At 43.8% G+C, this 13575-nt stretch overlaps 1 protein-coding gene across 1 annotated transcript in view; it reads right to left on the minus strand.

Annotated features, from left to right (window-relative positions):
* The window catches only part of taok2b (TAO kinase 2b), a 66569-nt gene that overhangs the window by 7146 nt on the left and 45848 nt on the right, over window positions 1–13575 (minus strand). Inside the window, 4 exon segments of the mRNA XM_046369394.1 lie at window positions 2250–2432; window positions 3958–4170; window positions 11136–11375; window positions 11669–11872. Of these exon segments, the coding sequence (XP_046225350.1) occupies window positions 2250–2432; window positions 3958–4170; window positions 11136–11375; window positions 11669–11872 (840 nt within the window).

Raw genomic sequence — 13575 nt, forward strand, 5'->3', positions numbered from 1 at the left:
CCGCGCTCAAAACAACTTAACTCGGAACTGTGAAAACTTGACTTCAGTGAGTTCAAGACAACTGGGAAGTCAGGAATAAACGAGCTCCGACTGGGAAAATAAGTTTAGATGGTCATCCAAACTCGGAATTATATATCCGGCCACTTCTAGTTACAACCTGAAGATCAATGACATTATCATGATTCAACCTTGTTTCCCCCTCCCCCCAAGTTCCCAGTTATTTTGAAAGCACCATAAATCCAGAAAATGCCTGACTTTGATGACAAAATGTGCCCACAAAGGACAGCCGCGCCACCTTCATGTTCAAGTGAGCACAGCACAACAAGTTGAGTCCAAAAATAAAATTGTATTCTGTTGCATAAAATACAGTTGAAGTCAGAAGTTTACATACACTTAGGTTGGAGTCATTAAAACTTGTTTATCAACCACTCCACACATTTCTTGTTAACAAACTATAGTTTTGGCAAGTCGGTTAAGACATCTACTTTGTGCATGACACAAGTAAATTTTTCCAACAATTGTTTACAGACAGATTATTTCACTTACAATGCACTGTATCACAATTCCAGTGGGTCAGAAGTTTACATACACTAAGTTGACTGTGCCTTTAAACAGATTGGGAAATTCCAGAAAATGATGTCATGGCTTTAGAAGCTTCTGATAGGCTAATTGACATCATTTGAGTCAATTGGAGGTGTACCTCTGGATGTATTTCAAGGCCTACCTTCAAACTCAGTGCCTCTTTGCTTAACATGGGAAAATTAAAAGAAATCAGCCAAGACCTCAGAAAATTTTGTAGACCTACCCAAGTCTAGTTCATCCTTGGGAGCAATGTCCAAATGCCTGAAGGTACCACATTAATCTGTGCAAACAATAGTACGCAAGTATAAACACCATGGGACCACGCAGCCGTCATACCGCTCAGGAAGGAGACATGTTCTGTCTCCCAGAGGTGAATGTACTTTGGTGCGAAAAGTGCAAATCAATCCCAGAACAGCAGCAACGGACCTTGTGAAGATACTGAAAGAAACAGGTACAAAAGTATCTATATCCACAGTAAAACAAGTCCAATATCGACATAACCTGAAAGGCCGCTCAGCAAGGAAGAAGCCACTGCTCCAAAACTGCCATAAAAAGCCAGATTACAGTTTGCAACTGCACATGGGGACAAAGATGGTACTTTTTGGAGAAATGTCCTCTGGTCTGATGAAACAAAAATATAACTGTTTGGCCATAATGACCATCGCTATGTTTGGAGGAAAAAGGGGTTGGCTTGCAAGCCGAAGAACACCATCCAAACCGTGAAGCACGGGGGTGGCAGCATCATGTTGTGGGGGTGCTTTGCTGCAGGTGGGACTGGGGCACTTCACAAAATAGATGGCACCATGAGGCAGGAAAATTGTGTGGAAATATTGAAGCAACATCAAGACATCAGTCAGGAAGTTAAGTTACTTAAGTTAAATAATTTAAAAAGGCAACACTACCAAATACTAATTGAGTGTATGTAAACTTCTGACCCACTGGGAATGTGATGAAAGAAATATGTTGTGTAGTAAGACATTAGTAGCCCATGTGCCTCACCCTAATCATTTGGTATATTTACCCCTCTTAATTTCACCAACTGTTCTGACTTGGTGGTGCACATGTAGCCTATCACCTGTTTTAGAGAAATGTAATCATCGAATATTGTAAGCGCTTTCATTGTCTGCTTTATATGCCCCCTTTTTATCCTACGGTTCTGACTTGGTGTACAGGGAGAACACTAAGAACGGCCCATGTTCTGAATTCTGTCGCTGTACATTTGTTTTAAGCACGTCAGCAATATCAGCTATGTTTTTCTAAAAGGCAGTAACTGAGGCTGAATTAACTGTTTCACTGCCAGACAAGGCTCTGCTGATGGCCAGGTCTAGCAGTGCATTGTTTAGTGTTGTGGCTTTGCTGGCATGCATCCCACTTGTTTTTTTCTGCATCACCAAGATTTACAAATGCTAAAATCACCACGGTACCTATCCAGACCACACATACATGGGAATAGGGCTAAGGGAATAGGGCTAAGGGAATAGGGCTAAGGGGAGGAATAGGGAGTGATTTGGGACAAGCTGTATCTCTCCACCCCTTGCACCAGGGTGATGTTTCCCCTTGGTACAGATCTAGGATCAGTTTCCCATCCCCCAACTCTAACCATTAGTGTGGGAAATGATAAACTGACCCCAGATCAGAGTTTAGGGGCAACTTCCCCCTACACCTACCCTCTGCTCCAGCAGTGCCCGGCGGATGGACACCCTCTGCTCCAGGTCCTTGGCCTCACGCTCATGCTGCGAGTCGGTGTGGATCTTGATCTTGCTCTGGTAGGCGTTGAGCAGCTCCAACTCTTGCTGCAGCTGGATCCGCAGCACCTGATACTCCGCCTCCTGCGTTTCATCCAATCGGAGCTGGAGTCAGAGTGGCAAATAAGGTGGGGCATCAGCATAAAAATAGGCGGAGGAAGTGGAAAAGGTAGTTCCACCCGTACTTAGGCATAGGGAGACAGAGGGTCAGATCAGGGGATGTGGCGTATAGGAAGGGGATGTCTATCTTAGTGTGAGGGAGGTGTGTTAATTACTAAATGGAAATGTTTCGGGTAGATATTATTGACGAGTAGGGGTTTGCTCCGAGTGAATGTGGTTGAGTGTGTGATGGTTGAGCACCCTCCACCTTCTTTCCATGAGTGTGTGATGGGGAAATAATTGTGGTCTTGTGTGACATGAATAGGGTGTCGTAGTTTGTTTTTTACACATGCTGTGGTATTGATGATAGTAATACAGTAGAGCCTGTATAGAGCTGGGTATAGCTTGTAACAATGTGAATGGGCATTTGGCTAGTAGCCCACAAGTGGAGGAGTGTGGTGAGGATAGGGACAGGGGTGTGTGTGGCTATTTTAAGGTGTTACATGAGGCTTTGACATATCATAGATCTGTGCCGGTGGATGTGAGTCGGTGGTATTCCGAGACACAAGAGATATTATGTCGCTTTCTGTGTGCCAGCAAATGTGATGTCGTGTAGGGACAGAGAAAGGGGGTTTGGCTCGCTTGAATGTCTTGGATGTGTGTTGGTGCTACGTGAGGACCTAACAGATGCATGTAACTGGGCTCTGTTCAGGAGGGCGCAACGCTGGGTAACGTTACAGATAGAAATGCCATTATTAGAGCCTTTTTCTTCATGTCAGAGAGGAGTATATGTTCTCCATCATATATTTATATCTGAATATTCCACAACGTTGTGCCCCGCTGAATGCGGCCCTGCTGTTCTAGTAGGTATGGGTGTAACCAAAGATGGTTGATAAACGTCTTACTCAGGCAGTTTACCATTGGGGGAAAAAATGGTGAAGGTTCCGGTCTGTGTAAGTAGGCGTTCCCTCTCCCTCTCTCGTGAGATGTTTGCGTCTGCAGGCGTTCCCACGTGAGTTTGTGGTTCCTCCATAAAATGCTGACACGCTCACGTGAGAGGAAATGCCCACTTAAACTGACATTTTTTTCAATTGGAAACTGCCCAATAACAGCTGGCTCTGGTCTGCTTATTGTCCCCTCCCGGCTCGCCCGAAATAAATTGCCAAGGAGATCTAACATCTCAGGTGTAATGATGCAGATATAAATAGAATAGCGCTGACAATTCCCTTATTCTGACAAATTTCTGTTCTATATGATACATTTCTATCATCCTCTGAACAGGCCCATGTTGTGCCATGCAAGGGAAGCCAGACCCAGGGCAGGGGGTATGTAGCTTGCTAGCCAAGTGCCGAGAGGGTATCATACTGTAACAAAGCGAGGACAAAGAAAGTGGGGTGACGGTGTCAAATCTGGGGACAGCCAGGAGTGCAGGCAGCTGGCTCGCATGCCCAGGCAGGGGTGGGTACGGTGCTACGGTGGGTTGGAGGTGGTGCGGTACAAAGAGTGTACAGCATCTCCTTGCCTTACTCACAGCCTGTGTGGACAGCATGTCATTGATGGAGTGGTCGTACTGCTCAGCCAGGATGGCCAGCTTACGCGTCTGCTCATCCTTCAGGCGCTTGAGGACCGCCTTGTGGTCCGACTTGGGCGTGTTCTCCAGCAAGTGGTTGCGCAGGGCCTTGTACTGGCGCGTCTGGATCTTGCACGTGTCCTGGAACTGACGCTTGATCTGGAGTTCTTTGGACTGGATGAGAGAGAGTGTGGCATGATGTACTACATTACCCAGAATGTTTTGTTAATAACATATCAGATTTTATCTTGGACTCTTTCTCAATTTGTCTTTCTGATTCCTCGGATCCTATTTCCTTGCCTCCTTCTCAAATGTATTGTACTTCCAAGCTCCCCTCCCCTCTGACCTACTACTCCAATGGGTTTTGAGGAGGCAAGAACAGAGGATGCGGAATCTATGAAAGACTAATTGAGAATTTGTAAAGATACTCTTAAAGGCGAACATAATGGTGTCCTGGTTGTCTCCTTACCCATACAGAAAGAGAGAGAGACAACCGTTTTGGCTGATGTGCTTGAATGTGTTCTTTTGAATATGTGAAGATCCAATATATGTATAGTCTATATAGGGCTGTGGAGTGTACATTTAGATTTTTACAGAGGTATTAGTGACCTCAACATCACTTGCTTTCCTGTGGTAGTTAAACAACAATAAGTACATCTATTGAACGGCTGCCTACTGTATACCATGTCCCAACCCGAAGTGGTGGAACTCCTCTGATTTAAACCCCATGTATGCATTATATAAATACTCCTTGTAATGTCTGACTGGGAATGATTGGAACAGTAGAAAACATCTGCAAATTAAAGTTGTAAGGTCATAAATGGTTATTATCCAATATAGGATGTGCACTCCTAAAAAAACAAGTGGTGTGAGGCGGGGTGTGGTGTGTGAAAACAAATTCGTTATCCTATTCACTACCAATTCAGTATGTGTTCTGTTCACTTATTGTGAGGAAGAAAGTAATGTATTCCTACAAGACACCATGAGCCAGCCTTTGGATGAAAGCGGGTCTTCCAATGAATATTTCACGTTACACTTACCTGCAATACACGACGCAATGTGGCAAAAACTCCACCCATGCAATCAGAAGACAAGATAAAGCTATTACCATATTGCTTACATCTCTCCAATCCTCAGATCTAAGAGTGCATAGGCTGTAAAGGCTAGGGTCGATTTGGAATTCAGATATACTGGGTGCGTCCCAATAATATCTCCTTTCTCCTGATGTGTACACTCGTTCACTACTACTCAGAATCTAAACACATTGGGTTGCAGGGGGGCATGGTATGTAGAGCATTTCCACCATATTTCTTATACTAGTAATTTACTTTCAAATCCTTTAAGGGTAATGAACAAGTGCACACTTGGAATAGAGGAGAGATAATTGGGACGTAGCCATGGCGTTAGAGCAGGTTAATATGGACAAGTTCATATCGCAATAAAGTGCCGGAATTGATGTGATAACCATAAATAAAACCATACGTTTATAACATTGTGCACCACAGTAAAAAATAAATAAAAAGATCCTTTCAACTACTAGTTTGATGGTTGTAGCAATCAATTGTCTCATTAACAATCACCCATACCAGCAAACGTATTTAATTTTAAATCACATCTCTAATATAGGTTAGTTATCCAAATGAACGATATCTGCAAAATGCTTGCGATAAGTGATCGGTATGGTTGGTGTCTTTCATTTTATCGTCCCAGCTCTACAAAGTGTTACATGTCAAAACTAAATTTGACTTATTTTATTAATGTTGGAGGTAGATGTAGGGACAAGGAGAACAGAGGATGACAAGAACATTAGTTATGAGATGAAATGAGTTTGAATGTAAATCCAGAATACTTCACTCATTTTCTCCATGTTTGGTTAAAGACTAATGAACTTAATTAATGAATAAAGATATGGAAATTATGGTAAATTATAACAAGGAAATAATGCAAAACAAAGATGTAAATCATAAAAATGAACAAGACAAAATGATTAACAAAAAAATAATTTATTTCTGTTTGGAGAAAAAATGAAAATATGCCAAAATGCTGCATATACAATACACCACTCATGCACTCACAATAAGGCTGAAATGCAAACAAAATGGCTGTTGGAACACATTTACATTTTTGTCATCTAGCAGATGTCTTATCCAGAGCAATTTACAGGAGAAATTAGGGTTAAGTGCCTTGCTCAAGGGCACAGAGATTTTCACCTAGTCGGCTCAGGGATTTGAACCAGCGTCCTTTCGGTTACTGGCCCAACGCACAGAATGCAGTACTAACCTTAGAAATACTGCATATATTAAATATTCATATAAAACTCTGGAAATTCAAACATAGAACAGTAAACATAGAAAAATAAGACAAATATACTGACGCAGAAATAATTTGAAATCATAAATTACATTCACAAAATAACAAGGTGAAAAACTGAAAAGATATGCCTCTTTTTAGAGCCAGAATACAATGTAATATATCACCCTTTAAAAAGGGGATTAGGGATTCACCAACTCTCCCTCCAATGCAAGCCATCCAGAAAGCAATGCCCTAGTTCTCTTTGTGTTAGAATACAGTGCAGGAGAGCTCCTCCTGCCGAATCACTCAATAATACCCTTCCACATCAATGGCTCACCTGTAAAATGCAGGGGACTATTTTCTGGGTGAGCTGCATTTAAAGTAGTATTCCTGCACTTTAAAGTACATTTCCCCTGACCTCCCAAGTAGATAAGATATATTTTTATTAAGAATATTTTCTTTGCTAAAATGTTTTTCTGAAATGTTTATCCTTCTAAATTAGCCCTCCATCTACCTTGGCTCTTCAATAGCCAACTGCCCATTTAAACAACCAGTTGCAACTCAATGGACAGGTGACCAAGCAATCATTCAACGTAGTTAAGTATAATACTTATTTATTTCTATCCATCTGTCTATCTATCTATACACAAATGATGTAGACACCCCTTCAAATGATTGGAATTGGCTATTTCAGCCTGACCCGTTGCTGACAGGTGAATAAAATCGAGCACATAACCATGCAATCTCCATAGACAAGTGGAAACGTCTAAGAGCAACAACAACTCAGCCACAAAATGGTAGGCCACACAAGCTCACAGAATGGGATCGCCAAGTGCTGAAATCGTCTTTCCTCAGTTGCAACATTCACTACCAAGTTCCAAACTGCCTCTGGAAGCAACGTCAGCACAATAACTGTACATCGGTAGATTCATGAAATGGCTTTCAATGGCTGAGCAGCCGCACACAAGCCTAAGATAACCATGTGCAATGCCAAGCATAGGCTGGAGTGGTGTTATGCTCGCTGACATTGGAGCAGTGGAAACGCATTCTCTGGATTGATGAATCACGCTTCACCATCTGGCGGTCCGACGGACAGATCTGGGTTTGGAGGATGCCAGGAGAACGCTACCAGCCCCAATGCATAGTGACAACTGTAAAGTTTGGTGGAGGAGGAATAATGACACGGGGCTGTTTTTCATAGCTCTTGCCCTTAGTTTCAGTGAAGGGAAATGTTAACGCTACATGTCTTGTTGGAAAGGTGGCATCCTATGACAGTGCCACGTTGAAAGTCACTGAGCTCTCAGTAAGGCCATGCTTCTGCCAATGTTTGATTTTATACACCTGTCAGCAACGGGTATGGCTGAACTAATTTGACGGTGTGTCCACATATACATATAATATATATATATATATATCTATAAAGTATTTTATTAGATACATAACATCATTCAATATAATTTGCGCGACAAGCTCACTTAGTACTCAGTGGAGGGAGGGGCCAGTCAATTTCCAGCCCTTTTTGGGATAAATACTTTCGCATCGTTTTAGACTAGTTAAAATGCTTTAAAACGTTAAAACGTTCAAATTGGTTCATCTCTTCGTTGAGTATTGCATTGTTCCCTCAATCTTTGGACTTGTGTTTTAAAGCCATTAAGACTTGTTTGAACCAATATCCAAATTAAACAATAAAATGATATTAAACATATGGTCATACTAAAATGGACAAAAACTATATAACACTTTTTTTTTGCATATATGGAGGTAGCCTAACCTCAGTGGCTGTATAACAGAACAGTCATTCAAACAATTACAGCTGAACAGACAAGCGCTGTATCTTCATTTAGGAGAACGATAAAAACAACGTTTACATGGCAAATCACTCGGTATATAAGTTTGCCAATAGCACAATAATGAATCTACTTATCTAGAAGATGACATGTAATAACTAATAACCATTTCACCAGCTTCCACTGCTCTCTACATGTTCACATTTGAGGTCTTACTTATCAAAAATGTATTTATGAAGCCCTTCCTGCATCAGCTGATGTTAAAGTGCTGTGCAGAAACCCAGCCTAAAACCCCAAACAGCAAGCAATGCAGGTGTAGAAGCACGGTGGCTAGGTAAAACTCCCTAGAAAGGCCAGAACCTAGAGAGGAACCAGGCTATGAGGGGTGGCCAAGTCCTCTTCTGGCTGTGCCGACTCTTCTCAATGAGCAATACTAATTAAATATCTAATATAGCTCACTAAATTGACAGCCAAAGCCTACCCAGCCAAATACAATATGCAATATCCCAAAACATTGGCTAACTTGAAATTCAGTATAAAATGCCATATTGTATCCTATATTCGGATGATTGGATTTTTAGAACAAAAACGTGGAAATTATTTTACAGTTTACCGCATTTATGTCAAGTTTCACGTATCAAACACTATGCATTTAACACAATTGTACAGTTTAGCTTGTACATAACATTAATGTATTAAAGTTCACTTTGTGGATTGAAGTAATCTTGATCTGGAAGTTTTTTGTGTGGTTAATTATTTATTGCACTATATTAATGACCTAGTAGTGTTTTTTGGGGGCGGTTAAATGAAATGACCAGGATGTTTGCCTACTTCTACTTTCACAGTAATTTAGTATTATAATGGGTGAAATGCTTGATCCACAACCAATAATATCTATCAATAGTGGCCATTGATGATAACCATTATCCACTGACAAGAAATTCAATGTGCGTGAACAGTGCACTAAAAAGATCTCTGAAATCGTAAGAACTTCAATAAAAACACAATAGATTGCACAAACATGGTCTTAGAAATAACCATAAACATATTGTCTTACGAATTAAGAACAAAATAAAGAAAACACTTAAACTTTTACAAAAAGCACAATAGTGAGTGACACACAATGAAACTTCAATGGGATATAAGACAGTGACATGACAGGAGTTGCTGGATGCTTTTGGCAATACAGTACATTAAATGGCCATTTACATTCAGCCAATGCAACACAGTGTTAGGTTGTGTGCATCATAGGTATACCTATCTTTGGGAGGGTTGAAACAAAGGAAACAAACACACGATGGTCAGACGGTGATAGATGGAACATACACACCCTATCCAACTCCCTCCCTCTCTTACTATCTCCATGGTCGCACTTTACCCCTCACACTCCGCCCAGATGACGTTCGTCTCAGCCCGCATTCCCACCTCCCCTCATCTCTGAACATACATTCTCTCTCCTCCCTTCTTTTCCGCTCCCTCTCCCTCTTCCTCCTCTCCCTCTGTTTCTGCTCTCTGACCTCCCTGGGCAGTAGCCTGGGCAGCCTGCTAGGTTTCTCCTCTCTCAGCAGACCGAATGTACGAAGTCTGCTCAGGCACTCAGGAGGCAGCTCTTTAAGGACCCTGCTAGCTAGCCTTAGCACGACCGAGTTGGCCAGGTCGGCAAGGACCCCTAGGGGGCGTCTGATAAAGCGCCTGACCCAGAGGAGGCACGTGGCAAGGGGCGAGCCAACGTGGCCCCTGCCCGCCAGGCGCACTAAGGGCAGGCTCTTTAGGGGCACAGGGATTTTGGACTGGCGCCCGCCCCAGTTGCGCCCGGCCTTGGGGAACATGTCATAGAGACTGCGCTCCGCCAGGCCCCCAAGGAGAGACTGGCATATGTTGAAGAGTGGGCGGGGAAGGCGAAAGAGGAACCTCATCCACAAACGGTTGAGTTTCCGGGGGGCGTTTTGTAGGAAGACGCGCGCCGGTCGCACCACCAGCACCACCACAAGATAGAGGGAGAGGAAGAGGGAAGGCGAGCTGAGGAAGGAGGCAGAGATCAGGGCTATGGGGACATAATAGAGACCCAGGCTCAGCGAGAGGCCCAGGCTGAAAAGACCGCATGCCCACAGAGTGAGGGACAGGTAGGTGGAGAGAGAGAGGGAGCAGCAGGAGCGGAGGAAGAGGTAGGAGAAGAAGAGGGCGAGGAGGGCGAGCTCACCCGAGAGGAGGAGGGAGGCCAGCGAGGGGAGAGGGGGAGAGCGACGAAGGGAGAGGAGGAAGACTGAGAGTATGAGGAAGGTGAGGTTGGAGGGCTGGGCGGCGGCCGAGAGGGAGAGGAGGAGGCAGATGGCATGAGAGAAGAGGGAGGGAAAGGAAGAGGGGACAGGGGGCGGAGAAAGGGGTGGGGCAGAGAGGTGAGGAGGCTCGAGTTCCTCAAGGGTGTCGGGGAAGTAGAACTCTGAGAGTTCGTCCCCCTTGCGCTGATCGCGGACATGCCTCCGTTCCAGGGATGGAGGAGGAGATGAGCTCAGACGGACAGCCGTCTGCCACGCCCCTATCCTCCTCCTCATCGTCGTCATCGTCGAGAACATATCTCGCTTCGTCTTCCTCATCCCCATCTTCCTCCCCCCACTGCACTCCCTCCACCTGCCTTTGCTCTCCTCCTCCCTCCCCTGTTTTCCACTCAAGTTCTTGACCTTCGTTATCTTCACTTTTCTCGCTCTTCTCCTCTACTTCAACCTTTGTTTCTACAATGGAGCAAACCTCATTCCCATTTCCCACGTCCTTCTCTTCTCCCTTCTCATTCTCTCCATCTCCACTTTCGTCTCTCACCTTTTCTTTCCCTCCTTCAAAACCTTCCCTAACCTTTCCTTTGTTACCCTCCATTTCCTCTTTGGTTTCACATTCTTCCACCTCTTCCTTCTCCCCTTCCTCTACCAGCACCACCTCTTCCACTCCCTCAGCCCCAGCCTGGGCTCCCCTTAGCCCCCCTGTCTCCTGGTACTCCTCCCCCTTGTTCTCTTCCTCTGGAGGTGGCTGGTTCTGGGTTTGGGTACCGGGGGTCTCGCTCTCACTCACTTTGAGGCTCTTGGGCTGCTGGCGGACCTCCACGGCGTGCTTCTGCCTCAGCTCCTGCTCGCGTCGCTTGTTGTACTCCATCTGATTGGTGAGCTCCGTCTGGTGCTGTGTGCGGATCAGGTCAGCCCGCGTGCGCTGCACCGAGCCCAGCTGCCGGAACTCCATCTCCTGGGTGGACTCGTGGTGGCGCAGAAGCATTGCGCACTCCAGGTCCTTCAGCGTCTGCTTCTTGTTCAGGTCCTAGATGGAGAAGGAAGAAACAAAGGACAGCGCAACAGATGAGGGTAGGGAAAGACGTAATCATTTTGTACATGTATTAAACAGCGAGTTAGACCAATTTCAGACCTTTAACATTGAAAAAAAAATCTATACAATTATACAAAAATCAGTCGCAGTGACAGAACTTTAACCCCTGCATTATATCATGAGAAGAGTTGTGGTCCGAGACCAGAGCCTAATGGAACTCTGAAACACCTCTATTGCTTGGTCAAGTGAAAAATGTCTTCGTTATGGGTACTGTTGATGTGCTATACCTCTCGGAGTAGGTCCTGCTCCAGATTGTGGCGTGCCAGCAGCATCTTCCTCTTGTACTGGCGACACTGCAGCTCGTAGTACTGCCTCTGGCGGCGCAGGAGCCCCGCCTCATCTTCCGCCTGCAGCTGCTGGAGACACTCCTTCTGATGCACCAGCCACTCCTGCTTCTCACGCTTGGGGGTCAACTGGTTCTCGTTCAGTTCCTGTGAAATACAGCACGAGAAAGGGTCAGAGCGTGACACCCGCCACTTGATAGGTCAATATAATAGCTCGTGATTAAGGCATAGTGGTGGCATGCGGATCTAATAGTGGTCGCTGCGTGGTTGGTATATGGCTGTATCTTTTAACGGCCATTGTTAACATCCAGATGATTTGGGTGCGTAGCTGTACTTCTCAGCTATGAGTGGTTGAAGTGTGGTTGGTGAGTAGTTACATCCCGATTGAGATGTGGTTAGTGAGTAATTATGACTAGGGGTTGCGGTACGGTTCGTAAGTAATTGAGGGTTTGGTTGCAGTGTGGTTGGTGAGTTGTTACAGTATGGGTATGGTTGGTAAGCAGCTGACTAAGGTTGGTGAGTAATTACCGTAATTGCTGGACTAAGCGCACCTGGATATAAACCGCACCCACTGAATTATTAAAAAATATGTATTTTGTACATAAATACGCCGCACATGTCTATAAGCCACAGGTGCCTACCGGTACAATGAAACAAATTAACTTTACACAGCCTTTAACCTCTTCAACCTCTGGGGGCAGTATTTCATTTTTGGATGAAAAACGTTCCCGTTTTAAACAAGATATTTTGTCACGAAAAGATGCTCGACTATGCATATAATTTACAACTTTGGAATGAAAACACTGACGTTTCCAAAACTGCAAAGATCTTGTCTGTGAGTGCCACAGAACTAATGCTACAGGCGAAACCAAGATTACATTTCATACAGGAAGTGAGCCAGATTTTGGAGGCGCTGTGTTCCAATGTCTCCTTATATGGCTGTGAATGCACAAGGAATGAGCCTACCCTTTCTGTCGTTTCCCAAGGTGTTTGCAGCATTGTGACGTATTTGTAGGCATATCATTGGAAAATTGACCATAAGAGACTACATTTACCAGGTGTCCGCTCGGTATCCTCCGTCAAAACTATTGCGTAATCTCCAGGTGCGTGCATTTTTCCATTTTGAACAGAGGAGATACCAAACTGCAACGAGTGATTTATCATCGAATATATATGTGAAAAACACCTTGAGGATTGATTCTAAACTATGTTTGCCATGTTTCTGTCGATATTATGGAGTTAATTTGGGAAAAAGTTTGCGTTGTAATGACTGATTTTTCTGGGGTTTTTCTTAGCCAAACGTGATGAACAAAACGGAGCGATTTCTCCTACACAAATAATCTTTTTGGAAAAACTGAACATTTGCCATCTAACTGAGAGTCTCCTCATTGAAAACATCCGAAGTTCTTCAAAGGTAAATTATTTTATTTAAATGGTTCTGGTTTTTGTGAAAATGTTGCCTGCTGAATGCTAACGCTAAATGCTATGCTAACGCTAAATGCTGTTACACAAATGCTTGTTTTGCTATGGTTGAGAAGCATATTTTTGAAAATCTGAGATGACAGTGTTGTTAACAAAAAGGCTAAGCTTGAGAGCGAGCATATTTATTTCATTTCATTTGCGATTTTCATGAATAGTTAACGTTGCGTTATGTTAATGAGCTTGAGGTTGTATTCACGATCCCGGATGGCTCGACGCAAGAAGTTAAAATCAAATCAAATCAAATTTTATTTGTCACATACACATGGTTAGCAGATGTTAATGCGAGTGTAGCGAAATGCTTGTGCTTCTAGTTCCGACAATGCAGTGATAACCAACAAGTAATCTAACTAACAATTCCAAAACTACTG

The sequence above is a fragment of the Oncorhynchus gorbuscha genome, linkage group LG11, assembly GCF_021184085.1.
Source record: "Oncorhynchus gorbuscha isolate QuinsamMale2020 ecotype Even-year linkage group LG11, OgorEven_v1.0, whole genome shotgun sequence".
Taxonomy (NCBI): domain Eukaryota; kingdom Metazoa; phylum Chordata; class Actinopteri; order Salmoniformes; family Salmonidae; genus Oncorhynchus; species Oncorhynchus gorbuscha.